Below are 25,445 nucleotides of genomic sequence, written 5' to 3'. Positions count from 1 at the left end.
TGATTGGCTTCCTCTACTCGATCCATGTGGATCCATGGCTCTTCTTCTCCCCCAACCAATAGAATAGGTGACCGAGGTTGAATTATAAGGAACAATCTCAGGCTTCTCCTCTCAGACCTCCGTCTGCAGGTCGATGATGTCTTGGCTGACCATTGGGATGGTGGCTCCAGCCTTCTCCCACTCCACCTGCTGCATATGCAGGGGTGACGCGGCCAGGGGCTCCAGGTCCTTCCGCACCCAGGCGGGGGGCGAGTGCTGGGTCCTTTGGACACCTTCCCAGGGTCTCTCCACCTGTGGCAGCTGCTTGTCCTGAAGAGGTGAAAAAAGGCCATGAGTATTGGCATCATCAATAGTCCCAAATTGGATTTGGGAACGTTCAATGCAATAAAGCTGGACCTATATTGTAATGACAATAGTGAATTTGGTTGATAGGCAGATCAATGGTCAGTCATTGTAGTCTTCCTTGTTTAATCGACTCGCCATTAACTACCTTTAAGGTAACTTAAAAATTATAATATAATTGTGTAATGTGGACAAACTGTTCCTCTAATACTGGGGGGCTAGTGGAGCATTGTAATGCTGAGTACGCCCTATTTAAAATGCCTTAAAAGGCATATTCAGTCAGTTAGACCAATATGGGTAATAGGACTCACGCTGTGGTTTGTTTTGTCACTTCCTCCAGAGGACACACTCCATCTCACAGACTGTTAGGAATAAAAAAAATAAAAAAAACATCATTATTTAAACGTTCTTAAAAGACTGTTAAATGCAATTTCAATAACAGCTGAGGTCAAGATTTCTTCCAGAACAATACTCCTATGTAAATAAAGATTGAAGATGTTGCGTTGCTTGGAATGGTCTCTCTCATTCTCTATTCATGTTGTCTAGCCTAGCAACTACCCAACAAGAAGACAAATGACTGTAGGTGAATCTGTATGTACACTGTTAAAATAGATTTCTATAGGATTATTTACCTTGCTGTCTGAAGCAGGGGACTCTCTGTCTTGTTTCTCAGCGTGATGTAATTTCCTGTTGAGGTCCTGGAACATGTTTTGGTGACGTTTCCTTGTGTGCATGATCTTCTACAGGACACATGGGAATAAGAATAGTAAGTCAGCAAATGGCACAAAATGACCCCATTTTAGACAAATGTAATTTCCTACTGATGAATTCTATCCATATTATTGGTTAATATACAAATATGCACTTGAGATGGCTTACATTCAGCGTTTTGAAGTTATTACATGTTTATTACAAGTTTACAGATGTGCTATTAACATGATAATACAGTATTTGTTATATAACAACATTGTCTTGGTTACATAAAGATACATACCTCGAAATCTAATTCAGCGTAACGGGACTTCTGTCTCTCCAGGGAGCTCATGGACAGTGTGGAGATGGTCTCGCTCTTGGACATCATGGAGTTCATGGAGTCGAAGGTGTCTCCCAGGCTGCTGTGGGTGATGTGAGACTCGCTGGACATGTTGTGAATGTTCTGGACGGGAGAGTCCCTCTCCGAGTAGGACACGCTGACCCGGTCGGACGGTAGCGTCTTGAGGCCGAAGGCGGCCTGGGGCTCAGCGAACGGCCCACTGAGATGAACCAGCCTGGTCTGTGGAAGATGCTCCACGCTGATGTTGTACTTGGAAGGGTCCTCTTTGGCCTTGCGAAGAGTGGAGGTGGTGTTGGGCAGGAGCAAGTAGCCACTACCGTCGGGGCAGCTCCCCTCTGCCTGGCCACGCGCCAGGTTGGCGTCCAGCTGCTGGAAGAGCTCGCCTTCGCACACGTAGACGGGTTTCCCGCAGGAGGACGGGTCCATGCCGCCATGCAGCCGGCTCTTCTCCCTCTTCAGGGTGAGGGTGTGGCTGGAGTACTCGGGGACGGCCTGCATGTGGGCCTTGGTGGTGTGGGAGGGCAGGGTGTGGAAGTTGGAGCTCATGGGGAGGGGTAGCTGAGGTGGGAGGGGCATCTTCTCCTCACAGGAGGAGTTCATGCCACCTAGAATAGAGAGGAGGGGTCGGGGCAAATAGGTAAGAGAGTGCACTGACAGTACAATTATGCTGGGCATGTCTGTTGATTCACATTGATTGAAAGGACGGTCAAACGTAAATAATAGATTTAGAAGTGATCAAAGTGCTGAAATGTTTTCCTTAAGTAGCAGCATGCCTCTAAAATATCTTCATTCTAAATGGACAAAACATATGACCTCCAGGAATGAAAGGGCGTTTAAGTAAGTGAACGGAGAAATGGTTAGGAGAGTAATGAAAGGAAAGAGGCTCACCAGGTCTGTTGGAGTCAGCGTCCTTTTCGAAATCAGACTGCAAAACAAAATACAAAGAGATGGTTTCATTAGTACTGATCGAAAGTGTATTTATACAACACGTTCACATTGAAAACACAAGGTTCAGTCATTCCGACATTATAAGCATAAACAAAGACACTCACCATGAGCTGGGTGTGGTGGCTATTTTGGAGGGAACTGCCAGAATCTCCATTGCCATCGTCCTTACGGTCAACAACTCTGCATTTCACTGCATCTTGAACCTATTAAAATAGTGGCGAAATGACCAAATAGTCAGCAACATTCTGAAACACCCGTCAATACAAACAAAAACATAGGGAAATAACTTCCGGCTTAAAAACATTGCGCTTACCTCTCTACGCAGGATGCAGTGCACCATGACGATTATGAACCCTTCCAGGGAGTCAAAGACGGCGAAAAGGATCTGGAAGAGAGCGGAGCGGCGGTCGGTCATGGCCAGGACAGCGGACATCCAGGTGAGGGCCAGCAGGGGCAGAATCACACAGGAGCTCCACAGAGACGCTCCCGCTCGCTCCTTCAGTTTGACATCGGTGATGCCGTCCTTGGACACCAGTTTGTTGAAGACCAGGATGCCAATTACCATGTTCACCTGCTCAAAAGAAGTTAAAGACATGATGAGTGAGACAATTGTAGTGAGCAATGGGTTTAACTATGGTTAACGATATAGTTAGCAATGGTTAGAAATTGGTTTAACTGCTATATGTCATAAGAGAATGTATGGTAAAGCATTCATTAATAAGTATTTTTATGTATTTCAAAATAATTTTAGATATACAGGGATATATACCAGAACAACAGCAGCAGCGGGTCCAACGAACGAGTAGAGGAGTCCACCCTCCAGAGAGAGCCAGCAGCTACAGGGAACAGACAGAACAAGAGCAATTATTACATGAGCTGGAGAAAGGGAGTTAGAGAGAAAGAGAGCGGGGGGAAGAAAGAGAGAGAGAGAGAGAGAGAGGTGGGGAGGAAGAAACAGATTTAGGCTCAACTTACTAGTTGACGGTGCCATATCCCTTAGCCTTGGTAAATCCAACAGACACAGCCACCACCAGAGCAGGGAGTCCTATAAGAGAGAGGGGGAGAGAAGGAACAGAGTTAGGATTGAACAAGAAATAAATGGCAGAAATACAGGAAAACGTACAGCTAGAATGTCCAAAGATGTTTAGAAGAGGAAAGACAGGCACAGTAACAGAGTCATAAACAAACAATGGCTTTATTTACACTTTGAATGGGGATTGCCCATTCTAGCAATTATATTTCTCTGGACAGAAATACAGACGCAGTGACAGACAGACAGAAAGCCATGTATTAGGGCACGTACCCCAGCCCAAGCAGAGGAAACGCTTGCGGATGATGCGGTTGCGCAGACGGCCCGTGACAGCCATGTAGGACTGCCATGCTTCCGTCAGCACCCAGCAGAAAGATGAGAGGAAGAAGAAGTGAAGGAGGGCGGCCACCACTCCACACACCACCTAAAGGAAGGAGGGAAAGAGAGAAAGAGAGTGAGAGACAAACGGCGTCAGTGGTGCGCGGTTAATCTCCAAGGTCTCAAAGCCATAGAGAAGGTCAAAGCCATAGAGAAGGTCAAAGCCATAGAGAAGGTCAAAGCCATAGAGAAGAAGAAAAAGCAGAGAGGGGATTGGTCAGAATGTGCCATACCTTGTTGCGAGCCTGGGTTTGTCCAACCAGAATGAGGGCATTGGAGCAGATAATGGAGAGGCAGAAGTTGATGAGGATCACTGAGCGCTCCGAGCGGATATACCTGGAGGACGAAATGGAGAGAGTGAGGACGGTGGGGAAGACAAAGCGTGTTGCACACACAAAGACATAGGACATTTGTAATAGTGGTTTTGCTTCCAGGGGTCACTTACTTCCAGACGGAGACATAGATGATGATGAGGAGCAGTAGGGTGAGAGAGGAGACCCCACAGCCCACGATGAGCGTCACAGAGGGAAGCAGATTCTTATCCATGTTCTGTAGAGAGGAGACAAGACAACACAATACATTCCCTTACTACGCTGCACACCAGCAAACACACACACATGAAAAAGGCTAACACATGAAAACACACGCGCACACACACACACACACACACACACACACACACACACACACACACACACACACACACACACACACACACACACACACACACACACACAGAGTCTACTCTCTGCTGCGCTATCTGCAACAGCAGACGGCTCCCTGTGGGCAGACAACTGAATGGCACAATTAGGCCACGGCTAAGGCAAGGTGACCCCAAGGTGAAAGTGTCAGAAAGATGGAGTGGTGAGCCAAAGACTCGGCCCGAGGTCACTGCGTTTTCCCATTGAGCTTTTGAACCGGCAAATGAGGCATGGAGGATACAGAACATATATCTCCCACTACTAAGCAGAGGGTGAGAGAGAAAGAGAGAGAGAGAGAGAGAGAGAGAAAGAGGGAGAAATATCCCGGGCGATTCAGCTTCTACGTATCACCGGCCGTCCTTACAAGCTGATATCTGCATAGATTTATATGCCGCGGTGCCTTTCTATGAGGGGATTTTTACTGTGTCTGTTTGTGTGTGTGTGTGTGTGCCCAGTGTCTTGTTACCCCTCCCTGTAGGAGGGGACAGGTTATCACCTCCCATGGCTCTGACAGCAGCTTAGTGCCCTACTAGTGCCCTCCTGTGTCTCAGACCTGGCACACTGAACCCTTAGCGGAGGGCACACGGGAGAGGATGTTGCACACCCTGTTAGCCCTGATGCTGACTCACCTGTGGGGCTACGAGGGCACCAATACAGATGAGAGGGACCCATTGCCCTCCCCACCCACTCCCACCAGCTAATTGGCTGGGGCTTTGTCCCCGTGCTTTGATAGACTTTGGAGGGGTTGAGTTAATTTAACACCATAGATTCATCTGCATCACTGTGGTGCAAATGAGACACAGACAAATCATGTTCAGGCGCCTTGTGGAAATACCACAAGAGCCACATCGCTTTGGCATTGCAGATAATGTCTGAGAGGCCAAAATGGGGATGAATGCGGTGCCTTGGAGGGCTGTCTATATCGCTATCTGCTCTCTGCGTGGACATACCTCATATCACAGCACAGCTGGCAAACCCGGGCCTACGGCAGCCAAATACTAAATTAGCACAGCAAATTTGTTTAGAAATCTATCCAACTACATTAGAGGCTCCCAAACCAGATGGCAGATAGCGGAGGGGTGAGCTGAACTGCCATTTGCTAATGCCAGGGAGAAAAAGAACTGTGGCAGCAGTATGCTAGCTTCACTGCCTCCCTCCCTATATGTCTGTCTATCTGGGTTGATGCTGCCTTTCGCCATGGGCTACTGAGTGAAACTGTAATTCAGCCTGCGAGTTTGATCTAAATATGAGCCATATCTTGCTTTTGCCCTTGAAGGAATCCCAATGTTCCCATTTTCTCCCAAACCTAAAATCAGGACAGGAGAGAAAAAAAAAGTCCTTTATGGTGCCTATTAAGTGTGCATTTTCATTTGTGATAAGGGTTGGTTACCCAGTGCGCACCGCTCTAATTGGGGTCCACTGGACAAGGTTATCTTCACTGACTAACTAGGTGGGCCACTCCTGCCTCTTTGACCATGTGTCCAAGACACATTCTCATTGGTGCAGGGTCCAGGAAGCAGACCTTATCAAATGAGAGCTGAAACACTGCAGTGTCTGGCTGTTCTCTCCTCTCCCATACAGCTGGCAGGCGGAGGGACAGTATTGAACATGTCTACAGCACATCAAAGGATGGTGGGGCGGGTGGAACCGTCAGTGCACAACCAGACATCCGCTTCTCATTGGCCAGAGTCTTTGGCATTTTTCAGAGAGACTTGATGCGACCCGTAGGGGTGGGGTGGAAGGGAGGAGGATGGGGGGGGGTGGGTGTAATAGAGGATTCAGAGGTATTGGCAGACGAAATGATTGGCGTAGCTGGCCGTCGACCATGGGGGGCAGGTAGGGGTGGCTGGTTTTGTTGTCTTCTCACAAACACAGGGGGCGCTGTAGCTGCCTTTCTCTTTTCCAGACCGGGCAACAGAGACAAAACAAATCGATGACAACAGGTCTAGAGACAAACAAAGCCCAGATTGCATCTCTTATGTTCAGCCCAGATTGCATCTCTTATGTTCAGCCCAGATTGCATCTCTTATGTTCAGATTGGCAGCATCTTTTGCTAGATGCAATAGAATCATGCAGTCCAAGCACACTGACTGAGTGACTGTGCATTTGTATAGGCTTAGACTTGCTGTATATCTATTCTGCTGAGCCCACTACAGGTTAGTATCTGATCTTTGCAGTGGAATGGAAGGTAATCGTATGTGCAATTAAACCGATCTGAGACAAACATGCATTTCTCTGAGTTGTAATAGCCTGTCCTATCTGTTGATTGTCAGTGTGGTTTTGTTCATGGTGGGGGTGTTTTTCCTCAATATCTCAGTTAGCAAAAATCACACAGACCAAGCTTACGCTGCAGAAGTCGTTACCAGGGTAACTAGAGAGTGAACTGCTATGGAGGCACAATCTAAACTGGGGTAAATTACACTTTGCCTTTGCGCAACAGAGCTCCTTGCGTATTGATAGAATGAATACACTAATCAAAGTATATGTTCCACGAAGTCAATGCATGCTGAAAAATACTATGCAATGCAACCCCCTATGAATTTGAATACCCAAAATGCATGAATGAATAATCTTGACCAAATGGATTTAAAGCACAAATGTAGACACATTTCTGATATGTAGAACAATTTCTGATATGATTTTTCAAGTGACGCTTGTACTTATTCACTCTATTTATTTAGCGTGATGTTTTTAAACATTCATTTGTCCATTTCAATTCAATTGATAAAAATGACACAGAATTGTCTCCGATTATTAATGCGCACACGGGAATGTTATTTGCACATATTTGAATAAGACAATGAGTCTAATTGAAAACCATCATTAAAATGTAACGATTAGGGCTATTATTAGCCTACCATTAATCGATCGTTATTTTTGATAGAAATTGCATTCCGTATCGAATATCGACATGTTTGTTGCACAGTTATTTATCTGACCAGAGACAAAGAGGGGGAGGCTGGCAGCGCGAAACCGAGCCATTCGAAAAACAACGCCTACTGTTTACATTGAATTCTTCCATCACACACACATAACGAACATGAACATTGAAGAAGCACAGGGTAAATGAAGCGCAACACTTACCATATCAGGGTTCAGCCGCGCTAAAATGGCGAAGGTGGAGAGCCTGTCACACACGCATTTGGTTCTGAAAGAATCAACGGCGACCGCTCTGCAGCTACGCGCAGACCAAGATCCAAGCAGCGAAGAACTGCACAGGGCGAGAGTGAAAGAGAACAACGGGTTATGAGAGAGGAAACATTATCTGAGAAATGTCTCAAATAAACCTCTCCATTCAAAAAAAAGATAATTGTAGCATAGTCTATAATAAGACCACATCAAATATACCCATCGTATTTGTAATAGCCCATCACAGGTCTTTCCGTTTTGCATGGTAATTTGAAATGCAGAGGACTTCATATCTCTGATATGTGATTGATAAGTGCTATGTGTGTGAGTTTTATCCAAATCAAAGTTCTTATTACACAGAAATGATATAGGAATGAACCTGTTGCTTTCACAAGAACAAACAGTTTTGTTATAATAACTACGTGTGTAACTGTAGTTCAAACACCTGAAATGGCAGCCCTGCTATAGGACGAACACTTTATTGCTGCTAATACTAGACCAAAAAAAACAGAAACAAGAATCTGTCTAATTTATATTCTTGACCATCTTTCCCAAGAGGCATTAGATATGAGACGGTGGACACTGGAGATCCCCCAACAAGCCTATAGTCAATACACTGGAAGAGGAGGTTGTAAATGAGAATACATTTTTTTCTTGCACACTTTCTCAAAAGTATGAGTAAAATAAGAAATAGGATGGATTTCACAGGTGCCCTTCTGCTAAACCATGCATGGCCTTATGGTGTGGGCATGGGAATCGCTTCACCACATGCCCTCTATATGACTGCCATAGGGTATTCGCTAAACCTTTTGAATATCTACTGTGCATAATTTGAATTTGAATTCTGTATGGATTTTCCTCTCAGAATATCCAGTTTGAGGTATTGAGACAAAGGGCAAAGTCTTGTCATCAATGACCATTAAAAGACATTGTAATCAACAATCTTAGACAGCAGCAACCCATTTTCCTCATCACGAAGGAGTGATTATACAGTAGAACGCTTCATTTAGTTCCGTGACATAGTCCCTACTATGAGACATGGGGATAAAGTTAGTGGCCGCACTGTGCAGCAGCAGACGCTGCCACCTCGCAGTGTTTCACATGATGTGAGTGTCAGGGGGAGAGAAGGGAGCGAGAAAGGCAGCGAGGCACTGAACCGTGGCCCTGGGCACAAACTGGTGCGCCTGCCTGAGCGAAAGGCTGTGATTTATGTGAAAATAGAATACCACCACCGGCCAGCCTCCCTACCCAGACATTAGTCCACACGCTGTCAAGCACCGCAGGGAGACTATGAGGAAATAGCAGTAGTCACTGTAGTCAACAGCAAAGTCAACTTGGAGAGGAGGCTTTGCTCTGCTGCCAGTACAGTTTAATGCCTGCTTGCCTGCTCGATTTCTCAGATCACTCAGATGGGTTAGAAGTTGTGAGGTGAAGTGGAGGGTAGACTAGGCATTGTTCTTTGGTAAGGTTTGTGTAACTGTGTAATATCTGACTGTGTAGCTTTGAAAAGGGATCAGACAGAGTATGTTAGCTTGGAATGAGTCTAATGTCTAATGTCTAATACTAATAGCATGTCACTGAGAGATGGACACTGACTCTAGGATAGCCTAGTTTAGCACTTGGCCTCAATCTGTGTGTCTGTAGCATAGCATATAGACAGTTGGGCGTGAATGGACATGTAGAATAATGGCATTTCCCCAGTGAGCCTGCCTAAAAACCAAACACGTGCTGCTCCACAAAGTCAACTTTGACCCAAACTCTTTTCCCCCTATCCTCCCTCCATCTAGGCATTAATCACATCGGCTGTCTAAAATGAAACTCATTTGGCTGGAGGCACGTATCCCCTCCCTTCTCCTACCCCCCTCCCTTCTGAAAGTGTATGAGTTAATTACATTTTCTCCTCTTCCTCTTTTTTTTGGGCTGCTTTTCTCAGGTGGGAAGGGAAGGGATGCGGATGTGGACGGGGCCTCAGCTGAATGCATTGCAGTGCTTATCTGAGCTCCACAAGTGTACAAATCTATCTAAATGCAAATGGCCCACCTGTGCTTCAGGAGGGCACAGTATGGCTGCCTAGGATCCACCCAAAGCCCCGGGGTGATAGATCCAGAGCTGAGGTTAAGTTGAACAGCGGGGGGTATTCATAATGCATTAAAATGCATCTAAACATATTTTAAAAAGGCCATGTGTCACTTCCTGTTAACCTCTAAAATGACAAAATGGACCCGGGAGAGATGGGAGAAGAGTTGCCATCGTCTTTGGATGATTGGCTATACGCGGAATTAAACTTTACATACATTTTGCCTCTGTGTTGTGTCCCTGCCTAGTTAGTGGGGTAGGAATGGATCCAGATGACTTGTTGATCAGTGAAAGGTGTCACAGGGGTCTCTGAGGATAAGAGCGGCTGTTACCCTTAAAGCCCAGAGAGATGGGTCATGTCAACATGGTCTATTGGATGCTCTGTCACTGCTTGTCCAGATGATTGACATTACAAGAGTTGCAACAATACTGCATCACAGTAACTTATATAGCTAAAGGGTGAATGCTCATATCAAGGGATAGAAGCAGTAGTGAGTGGCCTTTGAGCTTCCTGGAATAATCAGCTATCACCAAATGGGTTGACAGAATGATGAAAATATGGATATTTATGAATGTAAATACACACACGGGATGTAAACAACATTAGTCACCACTTACGTTTCACTCTCATCCCAGGAGATGCAAGTTTCATTGACGGTGTCCTGGAAAAAGAGAAAAGGCGGGGTAAGGATCTAAGGAAAAGGAAATGCGTGGGATGCAACAGCATGGCGCTAACCACCATCCGACGTTTCTTACACCCTAACCTCACCCACTGCACTAAAAACGGCCACTCCTCATTACCATAATGACGCAGGTTTATTCATGCGACTTAACGTACTGCTGCGTGTTTAAAAAAAATGACAATACCCTTAGGGGACTTGTAGTTCTAAAGGGCCATTAGGTGGGTATCCAATGGGAACTTACATTATGGAGGTGGGGGAACTCGATTTCCACTGGGGTGGACAGCAGACCTGGGGTGGGCTTGACCACAACCGTGACGACCTTAGAGTTGAGAACGCTGCTGTTACTGATGGGAGAAGAGACAGGACATTTGGTCAAACGAAAGCACAGTATTGGTAATGTGCTGTTGGAGCATTTCCAGTATTTGATGGGATTCATTGGCAATCGATGGCAAATACTTCAGGGGAATGCTAAAAATTGTTTTAATGGGGTTTGTACAGTGAGTAACCATGTGCCTGTAAATCAGTCCCGTGCCTGCCGGGTTTCAATGGAGGAAAGTCTACCTTCCCCAAGGTGTATCAGGAGGGCACTGTAAAAGTGTGCTAGTATAGAGTATGAGTCATTCAGTAGGAAAGTCTTACCTCTGGAAGGATAGGATAGAGCTGAGGTTTCTGTACAGAATGATCCCGGTCACAAATGCAGTGGTGCCCTCTGTAACAGACAGAATACACAATTATTATTATTATTATTCACTAGGAGAGAAGACAATAGCGGGTGTCAACAAGAACAGACGAGAGCTTCAAGGTGTTTTGAGACTCCGTAGAATTGTTTTTTTTAATGTCTTCTATCGGTTTATTTATACAAATACATACATGCATGTGTATCTGTAGACTATCTGTACAATGTGTGCATCAGTGGTTGTGAATGTACACTATTTAAATACAGTATGTATGCCATTCTCACCAGACTGGTCGATGGACAGAGCGTCGCGGGAGACAGTGATCTTCTCCTCTGAGGTCCTGACCCAGTCCATCATGCCTCTCCATCCTTTCACTGGGAAGGTGAAGTCGGTTGTCATGGCTGTGGGACGCTTATGGATGCTCAACACTGGAAAGGAGAAAAAGACATGGAAGGTGTTGTGTCAAAGAGTGTCCCTGGAATACATGGTGTGTATAGGATACTGCGACGCCCTTAGGGGCTGGTAAGTGAAGAGCCAAGGACAGCTATGGTTTCATGCGTCACGCATCATTTCTTTAACTGTCTGGAGGAGTTGCTGTTGAATCTTGTGTGAACTGGGATTGTGAATGTCAGCTTTGCTATAGTCAAGACGGCATGGCAAGAAATAAGTGTGAGTTCTACAGTTTGGACAGTATGTGCCTTCTCCGAGAGCTTATGTAAATCCCAATCTGATTCTAGCTTCCTCCCACGTAATTGGTAACATGCAGGATGGGGTTTATCTTTGTATCTTTGCATCTCGGTCATCGACTCGGTATTGGTTCTCCCTGTTTACAACCATGTTATTTTCTGCCCCTTGTTATTTTACTCATTATTTTTATGAGTTATTCACTGTATATTTATTTATTCCTCATGTCAATATCTCATTTTTTTCTCATAAAAAAAACAAAAACTTTAACTCTGCTTTGTTGGAAAAGGACCCTAAGTAAGCATTTCACTATTAGTCAACACTTGTTGTCTAAGCATGTGACAAATAAAATTGGATTTGATTTGATTTTTGACCTAGTTCAGCTGCTACAGTTCTGTGCTATCTCGAAGATGGATAGCTACTGTCGGTCCTGCCAAAATGTCGCAGTGATAACGGATACATTTTTTTCCTCGTTCATCTAGAACTTCTCTTCGGTGACATGATTAAGATTGATGCACTCTGTGGCCGGATAAAGGTAAAGACATATCACCGTGGGATGTAAAGAGCACAGAGCTGCTGCCAGGAAAAAAAATGAGGGGCTCACCTAAATTCTCTGTGACTTCATAAATGTCCTGGAAGTCTTTCATCTGCATGCCGATCATGTCCACAAAGTCCTCGACGAGCTGCAAGAACTCCTTGACGTTAGCGCCCATCTAGAGAAGAGATAAGTGGAGGGAGGGAGCGAGAAGGAAGAAAAGAAGAGGGGAGACCATACATTTATATAAGGGAAAATCCTAAACGTCCAGGGATTGTTTGAAGTTGGTTGAATTAACGTCATCACAATGAATTTACAACCAGAACTTGTTGTTATCCGGTTGAAATTACACGTCATTATTACAATGCCAGTTTTGCCGGCTGAGAGACTATTTGTTTTTCATAGCATTGCTTATCTATGCTGGGCATAAAGAGGAACAATGAACGTATAGGCCTTATACCGCACTGTATATGTAATGCCTTTCATACTGTATCTTATTCCTTCACAATACTAATGTTCCTGAGCAGTGAAAAGCACTATCATCGACTGTGGAGCCTCCTAACTTCCGGAGGGACAAATATGGGCATCAGGCTGTTGATTCACTCTCCTCTTTTTCTCTCTGTTCTCTGTGGATGGGAGGGAGGGCTCTTGCGTCTCTCTGACGCAGAACTGGAGCGATGTGGGCGAAAGGTGTGTGCATATCTGTGTAATACATATTGCACAGTGTCTGTGTATGTGTCCCTTCTTTACAACGACCATGGTCTGTGGGTTGGTATGGAGACGCACAGATTGGAGAGTGGGCGTTGTGATTCTCCCTGTCTGCCTTGCTCTTTCTCTCTGCCCCGAACTGACACACGGCTAATTCATAATCAGTTCATCTTCGATTTGACAAGCAAATGGTTATTCCCTGAATGTGGAGCCTTTTGATTAGTGACTGGAGTTTTCCATACTAATATATGTATTACTTTTATCTAACCAAGTAGGCTATTGAGAACACAATATCTATTACAATAATACCCGGACTAATCCTATCCATGAGACTGGAGGTCAAAGTTAACTTGAACAGTGGTTGAAAGTAACAAAATCAACATATAGCAAAATGTCATGACAAATGAGAAGAGTCTTCCTTAAAATTCTCAAGAGGCTCATCTGCTTCAGAGCATAACATGTTCAAAATGAGTCACATTGATTTGTACTTATCTCTCTCTATAGGTAATAGTCCCTGTGAGACACACGAGTCAGATAGTATGGTGGTGTGCTATCCGAATTCGATTGAAAAACATGCTCCTAACACTATCTTCAGTATGGGATGGTGTGAGGGAAGTCAAGGGGTGAGGATTGAAAAGACACATGTTCTGTTCCTCTCTTAATCAATACTCTCACATTATTGCCCATTCTTTCTCTGAGTGTCCTGTTTTTACTATGGAGTCTATTATTCCCATGGTAGGGAACTGAATGTTATTTTCTTTGGGGGGGGGGGGGTGATAATGAGGTACCTACCACCAGTTACCACTTTTTTCCCCCGTTCTCTCTCACACTTACAACACATACCGAACTTTCTCCTCCACTCCATCTCTCACACAAACCAGACAAAGGAAGAAAAACTTTCTCCTCCACTCCATCTCTCACACAAACCAGACAAAGGAAGAAAAACTTTCTCCTCCACTCCATCTCTCACACAAACCAGACAAAGGAAGAAAAACTTTCTCCACCACTCCATCTCTCACACAAACCAGACAAAGGAAGAAAAACTTTCTCCACCACTCCATCTCTCACACAAACCAGACAAAGGAAGAAAAACTTTCTCCTCCACTCCATCTCTCACACAAACCAGACAAAGGAAGAAAAACTTTCTCCTCCACTCCATCTCTCACACAAACCAGACAAAGGAAGAAAAACTTTCTCCTCCACTCCATCTCTCACACAAACCAGACAAAGGAAGAAAAACTTTCTCCTCCACTCCATCTCTCACACAAACCAGACAAAGGAAGAAAAACTTTCTCCTCCACTCCATCTCTCACACAAACCAGACAAAGGAAGAAAAACTTTCTCCTCCACTCCATCTCTCACACAAACCAGACAAAGGAAGAAAAACTTTCTCCTCCACTCCATCTCTCACACAAACCAGACAAAGGAAGAAAAACTTTCTCCTCCACTCCATCTCTCACACAAACCAGACAAAGGAAGAAAAACTTTCTCCTCCACTCTTTTTCTCTGTGACACAGTCATCCACTCACACCTATTAGTATGTTGCATTGCATAAGTACACTGCTCTCAGAACTTGTCACTCACCAGCTGTGCCTCCTCCCACTTGTCATGATGCTCCTCCTTCAGTAAGTTGCTGATCGTCTGGGCATAGTTCTGTAGAAGAGGAGATATGAGCAATAGTATTAGACTTGATCAAATATAGCCCAAATCATACTTTGCTGGAGGAGTGTTAGAGCATACACATGGCAAAAGGAATAACTTACAATGTGTGAGTGACAATACACATCGCAATTTTATTTTCAATGCTTAATTCAAAAGCAACACAGTATTTCTGACTGACCTCCACATCAGCATTGCTCAGGCTGTATCCAGCTCCTTTGTAGATCTCAGTGGTGTTCCTGAGGACATCCATGATGGACAGTAGGTCTCCGCTGTACTTGGTCCCCTCGTCGGAGGTGGCCCTCAGTCGGGAGATCACCTCAGAAATCCCATCAGCAATCAAGCCCTTCTTAGCCTTATCAACACCATCCTGGGCCTATAGGACGGGAGGGTAAGTAGAGAGGTCACACTCTAGGTCAGGAGCATTCAACTCCTACCCTACGAGGTCCGGAGCCTGTTGGTTTTCTGTTCTACCTGATATTTAATTGCAAGCACCTGATGTCCCAGGTCTACATCAGTCCCTGATTAGAGGGGAACAATAAAACAAAATGCAGTGGAACTGGCTTCGAGGTCCTGAGTTGAGTTTGATACAACGTAGCTTGAGTACACTGCCGGGAAATCATAGGTTGCGGAGATGTGTTTTCAACTATCTTCATGTTAGGTATCTATCATTGTAATGAGCCCCATCAATAATGGTTTGTAGCTATGACTTTAAGGGCAGCATCTTCAGAGTTTAAAGGATTGACTACTAATTGTGTGGGACAACAATAGACGATCATAACTAGCAGGGTTGTTGGAAGATACATCTCCAGACACTCCTTTCTGGTCTAGTCAACTTACCAATGTGGAAATGTCCTGGTAGTCCTTGGAGATGCACTTGATGTAGGTCGGATTCTCCCAATAAGCAAGGCCCACAGCGCCAAGGGTGCACCGGCGCAAGGTCAAGCCTGTGTGTACGACAGAGTACTGGAGGTCAGCATGATCACACACAGGGAGGATTACATTACTTAAACATGTGAAGTGCATGCGCATCTTTTCAGAAAAATGGGCTACATGTGTTAATGTACTGAACCTGTGGAATCTGTAGGGCAGGTCACGGCAGCCATATCTCCTGCTGGGGTTCTCTTCCACACAACATCACCGTCGGTCTCCTCCTGACAGATCTCATGGGGTTCTGAAGAGAAGAGAAGGAGACTTGGTTGCACGTTTGGTTGCATTGAGTCAAAGTATTGCGTGGTGTCTTTGGTCAGGTTGTATTAGAAAACTGTTGTTTTGCGTTGAACCACGGGATTTTATTTCATCCCACATGTCAGCCATGTTGTTTCGACTCACTGACCTGGGCATCTTTTCTCGTTGCAGCGTCTCAGCTCTCCTCTCTCTCCAGGGCAAGGCTCTCCACCAAAGTAAGGTCCTTCACACATCCTCTGTCTCTGCTGGCTTCCTCCCCCACAGGTCTTACTGCAGCTTCCCCATGAGCTCCATGATAACCAGCGTCCATCAACTAGAGAGAGACAAACAAATGTTATTCCCTGACCTTCAACAGACTGACCAGTAGCCATAGTACCCAATACTGGCCTTTTACACATAGACTAAGCCAGGAACAGGGTATTTGACAAGTTATTATGACAAAAGAGGTCTCCATTACAAACTTGGTGGTGCTAGCTATCTACCTGGGCAATCTTTCAGGAAGCAGTTGTTGGTCTCACGCCAATCCCCACGGCACTCCGAGCCTCCGTAGGACGGTCCGTTGCATTCACGTGTCCTCTGCTTGGTGCCGTTGGAGCAAGAGGCGGAGCAGGTGGTCCAACCGGACCATTCGTTCCAGGCACCGTCCACTAGAGGGAACCAGAGAGGGAGGTGGAGAATTAGGACACCGTCAAGCCTCGGGCCAGTTATCATCATGTCACAGAGATGCTATTAACATTTCAACATGTCCTACTTTGAGACTGAGCAGCAGTGAAAGGCCCAAATTCTGTTCTCGTTTGTCCTTCATGCACCACTGCAGGTGTCTCTAACTCTAAATGCCTCCCCAACCAATTGCCCTCCTCAAACGACACACAAAAACCCTCTAGTCGTTGGAGAACCTCATCAAGTGTACTGTATTTAAAGGGAGAAAAATGTCTGCTCGCTCATTGCAGGTCAACATAGTCGTATGGGAAGAAAGATGATGGGCCTATTTCTCTAATGGCTGCATCTCAACTGGCACCTTATTCCCTACATAGTGCACTACTTTTGACCAAAGCCCTATAGCTATCCTATCCTCTGGTCAAAAGTAGTGCACTATATAGGGAATAGGGTGCCATTTAAGATGCAGACAACGTTTCCCAACACGGGATGGCAGGCCTAATTAGGAGTCTCTGGAGGACATCGGATTCCATCGCTCCCCGAGTTTCACCTCATTAAGTGATCCCTTCAGCCTACATGGATGAAGCAGGAGCCTTTTTTTTCTCACCGCCAAGTCCAGTGTTAGAAATGGGATTTTCCCCAAAGTAATGACAGCCACTGACAGCGGTCATCTCTTGGTGGTGCATACTGCCATCTGGTGTCCACAGTATGAAACTACATGGCCAGGCAGATTGAATGAATTAAACTCAGTGGTATTGAGGAGCGGCAGAAAATCAGTTATGTGCTAAGTGAATAACGGAGTTGCAAATTTAAAGACATTGTTATTATAATTTAAAAAAGGTCTAAGTATCAGACTGACTAAACATTCAGGTGAGAGAGAAGAGAACTAACTATTCACTGCCAGTGGGCGGTGTGTATGTATCACCAGAGAGAACTGAAGCTCCGACATGTGTGTGTGTGTGTGTGTGTGTGTGTGTGTGGTGTGTGTGTGTGTGAGTGTGAGTGAGAGTGGTGAGGATGACCATGAGGAGTGTATGACTCACTGCCTGTATAGCCCATGACTAAGCCCTGCAGGCATTTGTTCTGCAGATACATTACGTCAGATGTGATGCCAAACCAACACTTTACTCCCCACGATAACAACCACTACTAACAGATTTTAGACGTGAGTTAGAACGGGTAGGAAGTCAGGAAGGAGGAAAAAGAGAAGCCTTGAAAGTGAACGTATCTTAGTCAGTCAGAGTTCTTCCCACGGGGGTCAGTGACAAAGATATGCTCATTAAGATGAGGAGTTAGCGTTGTGAGTTCAATCCCTGCTAGGTTCACATATACTTAAATGTATGCACTCACTGTTGTAAGTTGCTTTGGATAAAAGAGTCAGCTAAGTGGCATATATCACAATTAAGTAAGTAATAAGGCTAACCTGGGCAGACTGCGATGTTGCAGAACTTGGTCTGTTTGATGGGTCCCTTGCAGGGTTCTCCTCCGTTCTGGGGCTGCTTGCAGGTGCGGGTGCGGTCACGGTAACCACGGCCGCAGGTGGACGAGCACAGGCTCCATGGGGACCACTCGTCCCAAGCTCCATCAACTGAAAACAAGAGGAAGAATTCAGACCATGTCACCAAACATACATTTTTCCGTTATGGTTTTGCCCTCAAAATGAATATGAATTATTCATAGGTAACTGAGTTGTAGGGTCTTTGGGTATTGACTGTGAGTTCAAGGAGGGGACCATTTTATGAGCTATCCACTAGGTGGAGTTGTGATTTTTACCATAGTTGCCAACCTGTCTAGAGACACACATACACTAAACACCACCCTAAACACGGCCCCCGGTAAATGAGCCACCACTTACCGGGGCAGACCATGGTGTTGTTGCAGGGGCGGTTCTCACGGAGGGGACCGGTGCATTGGGTGCTGTAGGAGGAGGTAACACAGAAACGGGAGCGGGCCTGCCAGCCCTCTCCACAGCTCACTGAACACACACTCCAGGGGGACCACTCATCTGCAACCGCAGCAGCGTCCACTACAAAGGTCAGGGGTCAAAGAGTCAGCGCTAAAGGTCTGGCAGCCGTAACACGACTTATATGGTAGAGCTAAGCTATACATGACATACTGCAAATGATCTACCGGTCTCTTAAATGTATTATACTATTGTAAACACCTCTCCAACTATTTCAAAAAACTGGATTTTTTTATCCTTTATCACCAGAATGTGTGTCTCACCTGTTTGAGGGGCCACGACTCCAGTGCTAGGAACATCAGCGTTCTCTCTTTTCAGGCCAACAATGGAAGCTAGGGCTTGGCTACGGGCACGCACTTGACCTGTGGAGGTAAACGATGATTAGTGAGCTGAAACTCAAGCTGCTTCCAAACAGATCAACACAAAGACAGACAGTAGGTTAGACATTACAGACTTCCAAGAAAACAAAGAGACAGCTAGATTGACAGATAGACTCACCAATGCAGGGCTGAGGGTTGCAGGCCCGCCCCTCTTCGACCACGCCTTCACACACACTATCCTCTGGATGACAGGCTCGGCTGCGCACCTGGACTCCACCCCCGCACTCCATACTGCACTCAGACCAGCGGCCCCACCCATTCCAGCCCTCTGCAGAAGAGAAAAACAAGAGACACATAGCATGACACACAAGTCCAGAGACATCCTTCTTGAAGATGGTATATAGATGTGGATGGCGCTTAACTCTTTCTTAAAAAGCCCTACTGCTCAGAAATGTAGATATAGAAATTGCTACAGTTCAGTAAGAATGTAAATGTTTTTTTTTCAGGTAGTGTTCTCAAGGATTTCGATGTATAAAATGTAACTGGCAATTACTGTGCCTGTCAGGGAGCTAAGGAGAAATGCACAAGGACAGCTCTTTGTGAGAAACCATACCAGATAAAAGTCTTTCATTTGAAATGATTGTTTGGTTTCCAGCGCCCTGGAAAGCACGGTGTGCAAGGCTGGCGTGTTGCTATGGTTACTGCAAGTGATTGGCTTCGATTTCCTGTGCCAGCTAACTGTGAGGGCTTTGTGTACACTGTGTGTGCCTTTTGCATCCCTCAATCCCCCAGCAAAGAGCCAGCAAACATGTCCGCCATCCATGAAAACAAAATGGCGAGCTAACACTCTGTGCAGTGGGCGCAATCTGACCACTTAGACCTTAAGGAGGCACACAGTCTCTCCCTAACACCCTTCATTTATGCCTTACGATTCTGGGGCAGCAAAGGGCACATCTTCATCAGAACCTCACGTTCTCTCTACCTCTAGAATTTAGATCATTAACGGGGGGGGGGGGGTTGATTAGTTTGAGTCAGCATGGGGAGGCTGTGCTTCCAAGGGAACATGATTCCAATCAGCCAGACAGAGATCTAGTCTAGACTCTCTTGGATGGGATGACAAAAACAGACAAGTGGATTCGTGGACATTGAGCATTACACAGTAAGCAAGTTAGGTGGTGGTAACTCTACTCACTTATGATTTCGGTGTCACGTACAATGTCACGTCCAATGTCTCTGGGGGTTGGGATGCACTTCTCCAGGTAGACGCCTCCACGGTAGCAGCCGCCGGGCTTCCTGACGGGGGTCTCCCAGCACTGGCAGGGGGTGTTCATGATGCCGCAGGGGTTGGGATGGGTGCTGGTGGACAAACAATTCTCCAGCCACTGGCACAGCTTCTGACAGGCTGGCATACTGGGATTCCTCTTGCCCACCACCAGGAACTCGGCCTTGAACTCACCGCTGCTCTCTCCCTCCACAATCTCCAGGCCGTGTCTTGGCGCCACCTTGCGTAGCTGCAGGAACTGCTTGCTGGACTCCAGGTAGGTTACAGACGTTGAAGTGTCGCACAATTGGACGACTTCATCAAAGCTCTCCATACCCAGGTAGGTGCGAGAGGTCTCGATGAAGGAGTCGAACTGGAATGTCTTGACCTGGCGGGGCAGGCAGGAGTCGCTGGGCTTGGTGATCTTCATGTAGACGGTGTAGCGGCGAGGGTCTGGGTTCTGCAGGGTCCAGGAGCACGGTGTGGAGGGCAGGTTGGCGGTCGAAGAGAACAGCCCGAAGAAGCGGCTCTGCTCCAGGGTGGCGCAGGTATCAGAGGCCGGGCCAGACGGGATGCTGGAAGTCAAACCGAGGAAAAGGAGGGCCACAAGGGCCACCAAGGGCCCCGACCAGGGAGGTGACCACGCCATTCTGTGGTCGCTTCGAGAGGACGTTTCAAGGGGACTCAAATCGATTTCACTCTTTTCTCTCTCTATTTATGTAATTTGTTGCGATGTGACTTCAGTTGCTTGGAACTTGTTGGTTTGCTCTCTGAGGAATTGGATGGGGTTCAAAGGCTTCAGTGGGAGAGACAGACAGCCATATGTCAAAGATGTGTCTGTTGGACAAAGGGGAGACAAAAAAAGAGATTTGACAGGTCACTAAGTGTAACAATTATCTGATCAGAACCAACCAAGGGGTACCTCGGCCCTATGGTGAATGCCTCCGCTCTCTCTCAATTTCTCTCTCTTTCTTTCTCTCTCGCTCTTTCCTCCCACACACGGGAATGTGCCGCTAAATGCTAACCGAAATGCGTCAGGCTGACGTCTGTGCTGGCGCGTTGCCACTGGGAACCGCAGACAACACTTAAAGTCAATTACACTCTACAATGCCCAGGAATCTGAGAAGCAAGAGCAACATGGTAAAGTTAAGTCATTGATCTCACTTACAGCTCCACAAGTTGCATGAACTTTGTTTGATCTTTGCCTATTATGTTCCCTCAAAAATGAAGAAGCCTTGGTTATCAGGAGCCCCATTCAGGGCAGACTGAAGGGAGGGTCTATTCGATTGCCAGTTCTCTCACTAGAATATGCAGCTGTGGGGTGCAACGGGATGACACTCATGCAACATTGCTTTTCCCACCCTAAATGTGTTTAGATGTAAACCAACATATACAGTATGTAGTTGCTGCACTACAATGCCCTGTGGAGAGAGGTACAGATGCAAGATCTTAATTTGATCACATTTAAAACTTGTAGTGTATTTGAGGTTTGTTATTCCCATTTAATAATTTGACTTTATTTTCCCTTACGAAAAATGTATCAACCCCTACAAAAATCTCCATTAATTATCATCCACATAATAAATAAAATGGCATGTTGCTGCAGGATTATTTTCCTGCAGTAGCAAACTGGCTCAAATTAAGATCCTACATCTGTCTCTGTCAAGTCATATATATGAATAACCCTATCTGGTCCTGGAACAAAGAGCACACAAGATCAGTATCCCTGTACTGGACTCTCCATGTGGCACCTTATACTTGATGAGGTTGCACATTGCCTAGGTGTTATGGTGACTTAGGTTTGGGGGCGTTCCCTGGGCCTAAGGGGGAATAAGGCGAGAAGAAGACTGTTGCTCAGCAACAACTTTCTCATGCATGCAGGGCAAGGCTATTCTTCCTGCTACATGTCTCTCTGGCAGCCCAGTCTTCTTAAGCTAATGACTAATGTTGGAAGAAGCCCTAAAACACTATTAACCCACCAACTGATGCCGGGTAATTCACAAATAATTCAACATTATGAGTACGTCTGTAAAGGGATTCAAAGCCTTGGCTAAGTTATTGGGTGGGTGGAGTAGCAGGAGGTACAACCAGGTGCAGAATGATATACAAAAAAAATTGAAAAACAACTTCAGCATTGCCTCCTCCTTCCTTCTCTCAATAGCGGTGCACCTGCATCCTACAAAGCTAGACCATATCATTCATTTGCCCATCCCGAGCTCTGCACCAGCCTCCTTCCTATACTCTCCCTCTTAGGTAGACCCATGCTTGTGTGGGGGTATGTCTCTCACTCTCTCTTCTCCCTCCGCCACCCAGTAACCAGCCGGAAGCTCCATAAATGGGCTTTAAATGGGGCGAGGACTGAGGGGAGAAAAAAAATGTATGGCTGTCACATTTACAGCCCCTCTCTCACTCCCTCCCTCGCTCCCTCCCTCCCTCTCTCTGTCTTCATCACTCCATCTCTACCTCTCTCCCTCTCTCCCTCTCTCCCTAGCTCGCTGTCGTCAACAACATTTCTACAAAAGCTGGCAGCCTACGCGTAATCAGTTGGTAGTTATGGAAACAGCTGTTATGAATTTTTTTTGTGCAGATTGGTGTAAAATTCAGAAGAGGGGAAAGAGCTAAATTACCACCGGGGGCTCTCTGTCTGTTTGTGCTGTGATGCACAGCTTTCAAGTGGCATTTTTCATCAGAAAGCTAATGCTGTGCTTCGCATAACACCATGCACCCATCAGCACTAACACCCCAGTAAACAAACACTCCCGTTTCTCTCCGGGGATGTGGACTTAGGAATGTGTACAACACATCTACGTCGAAGTACAACGACTCAAGACTTCACAGGAGATCTGCAGAGGTAGAAGAATCGCTTTAAGCCAGAAGGGCCATGGGTTTGCATGACTAATGAAAACGGAGAGCTGTGAGAAAGTACTGGGTGTGTGTGAGGGGGAGTTCTATCGCTGCCACAGAAACCATTACCCCTTGTACGTATGTGGTTGTTTTGAAGGCAATCACAGATCAGTTGACAAGTATTCTGCCAGCAGGATATATATATACCTGTGGCTGTCAAGTCCTGCCTACTCTAATCAGTGTCAACTCATAGTACATTGCCACACAGCTTGCTCTATTCCACACTGCCTGTGATATTGTATATGAACTGTTTCAACACAGGGACATCTCCTGGGTTCTTCTGAAAAGACCACATGCAGCAAATTAAGTCCACAGCTGCCGCAGGTGACCAAACAAATCCCCAGATCTTCTATCACTTTGTATCTTTTTGTGCAGAGGTTGGAAGAAGGGAAAGATGAGAGTTAGCAAGCTGCAACTGAACCATCTGTGATAGAAGCCCTATGGGAAGAGGGGGGGGGGAGTGGTGGGGTGAACGAGGGAGGGGAGGTCATTTCTACTTCCTGTCCCCATTTTTCCTTTCTCTGCAAGATTGCTCTCTTTCTGCTGACTTTCACAGCAAAAGCAAAAACATGAAGAAAAAAAATGAATAAAACGCGTTCTCGGGGCCATCAAGTCAAATAAATGGCTCAAGCTGTTTCTTTTCAATTGCGTGCCATGTGCAAGCCAAGACAGCTTTTTGGCATCCTTTAATAAATGGGCTTGTTTCATTCCAAGTTTACACCCTTTGTGTCTTTCTATGAGATCTGACTTGTTTGTTAGCACTGAAACAAAACGGTCCTAATTATTCACATTATAAAGCACTACTGCCTCTAACAGCCCCCCTTTTGTTTTGGAGACCTATGGTAAGAGTCAGTTCAGTTGCTGTGGCAACTGGGTGTGTGTGTTTTCCAAATGCACTTTTGGTGAATGTTGTGCAATGGCAGCAGGCAGCAAGTTAGCAAATTAAAATCTTGTTTTGAAAACAAGTCGTCCATATGTGCTCCTGTGTCTTAAGTTCCCGAAGCATTACACTAACACTGAGTCAAAGAAATGCCAAAACAACATGCATGCAGTGATATCATGCATTAGGAAGGTCATCAAAGCCGGAAGACACTGTTTGATGATTATTATGTGTTTTTCTAGTTTTATAGTCATAGAATAAACTAAAACTGAAATGGTAAACACGAAACCATTGATATATAGTATGTGCTATTCTCTATTTATGCAATATGAATAGCAAATGTTGCATTATCAAATAATAGGTTCTTAACGGACGTTATTAAATCAAATCAAATTCAGAGATGAATCAAAGTTCAGCAGGGTATAATTGTGACAGTCGGGAATATTGGACAGTTAAAAGAAACCATCACTGCACACTGAGAAACTTTGGTAGAGCAACCTGTTGATGAATGCGATGCATGCATATTTCTGTTGCTTTTCCATGTCACAATATATATCACCACTCCCGAGGCAGAAATGTTCATAACATTCATAATAAACACGATCAAATTCATGCTGTCATCAAAATCCCTTCCAATTTCCAAGCTCATTGCACACGGTTTCTTATGATGTCTGTCTGTGTCCGTGTCTATATGAAATTACATGTAGCGCACAGGGACATTGAGTAATATTGCCCGGCTGAGTGCAAACTTACAAAGGAGTCATCAAGTTGATATCTCCAAGGGTAAAGCAATTGCATTATTTAATTAAAACGTGGACGATTTTTCGCGATCATACAATGCAACATGTACCGTTCAGATGCGTGCAGCCCAAATGGATCTGGACGGCTATTCTCAAGGTGGAATGATAGTTCCTTTGCTCCCACAAAATATCTTAAAGGCGATTTGGAGGGAGAGAAGGAACATGTGGAGCAGTACGTGAGAGACCTGTTGAAATGATTTGCATTTGCATGCTTGATTCACATGCATGAAGCTTGTCATTTCGTGTGGTGTTGTTGCAGGCTAATCATGAATCCCATGTGCAGGTTGCTGCAATAGTGTTCTCTGAAGTCACAATATTGCAACAATAAGACGATTGCAAACAAACGGAAATACTTTGACAGGGTTTTGGACAGCGACTGAACCCGACTCTCATTGTTCAGCACCATGGACAGCGACCGAGTCAGAATGTCGTTGTTCAGCACCATGTATAGCGACTGAGTTTTAATGCGTGCACCGTTACACTGTCTGAAGTCATGCTAAGATTCCAGTACCTAAACTCTCCAAAAGTCTGGCAGGTTTTTCCACATATGAAGAGACAACTTCCTCACATAAGCTTCCATGTAAACACATCAAGAAAAAAACAAAAACATTGCAATACCAACTATTTCACCAAGCACTACTGACAAAGCACACGATTGAACTGTCAAAAAGACAAAGCAACAAAACACGTAAAACACGAATCAACCAATAGAATCTGATACTACTGTACCTTGAGAATGTTCTTTTAGTGCACACTCTCCATCCAAAAGTCCAGAATTCTTCGAGCTGGATTCAGGAAGCAACTTTCGGAGTCTTCACGTTGTCATCGCAGAATGTTCGGGCCAAAACGTTCAGCAAGGGGCGACGGC

General features: G+C 45.5%; 1 protein-coding gene across 1 annotated transcript; it reads right to left on the bottom strand.

Moving 5' to 3' along the window:
* Window positions 1-25,445, bottom strand: LOC115176045 (adhesion G protein-coupled receptor B1-like). The gene is made up of 30 exons (XM_029735790.1): window positions 25,307-25,445; window positions 19,925-20,830; window positions 18,911-19,060; window positions 18,676-18,774; window positions 18,305-18,475; window positions 17,873-18,037; window positions 16,275-16,439; window positions 15,941-16,105; window positions 15,677-15,778; window positions 15,445-15,551; window positions 14,786-14,980; window positions 14,530-14,598; window positions 12,307-12,415; window positions 11,303-11,446; window positions 10,981-11,050; window positions 10,583-10,685; window positions 10,277-10,320; window positions 7,538-7,664; window positions 4,198-4,301; window positions 3,986-4,088; window positions 3,648-3,798; window positions 3,320-3,389; window positions 3,114-3,180; window positions 2,658-2,915; window positions 2,449-2,547; window positions 2,285-2,321; window positions 1,337-2,001; window positions 975-1,082; window positions 654-704; window positions 1-309 (listed from the first exon to the last, which is right to left on the bottom strand). The coding sequence occupies exons 2-30, from the start codon at window positions 20,640-20,642 to the stop codon at window positions 112-114; spliced, it is 4,614 nt and encodes a 1,537-aa protein (XP_029591650.1). The 5' UTR covers window positions 20,643-20,830; window positions 25,307-25,445; the 3' UTR covers window positions 1-111.

The sequence above is a fragment of the Salmo trutta genome, chromosome 36 (assembly GCF_901001165.1).
Source record: "Salmo trutta chromosome 36, fSalTru1.1, whole genome shotgun sequence".
Taxonomy (NCBI): Eukaryota; Metazoa; Chordata; class Actinopteri; order Salmoniformes; family Salmonidae; genus Salmo; species Salmo trutta.
Note: the sequence above shows the minus strand (reverse complement) of the source record. Positions and strands in the feature narration are given on the sequence as shown.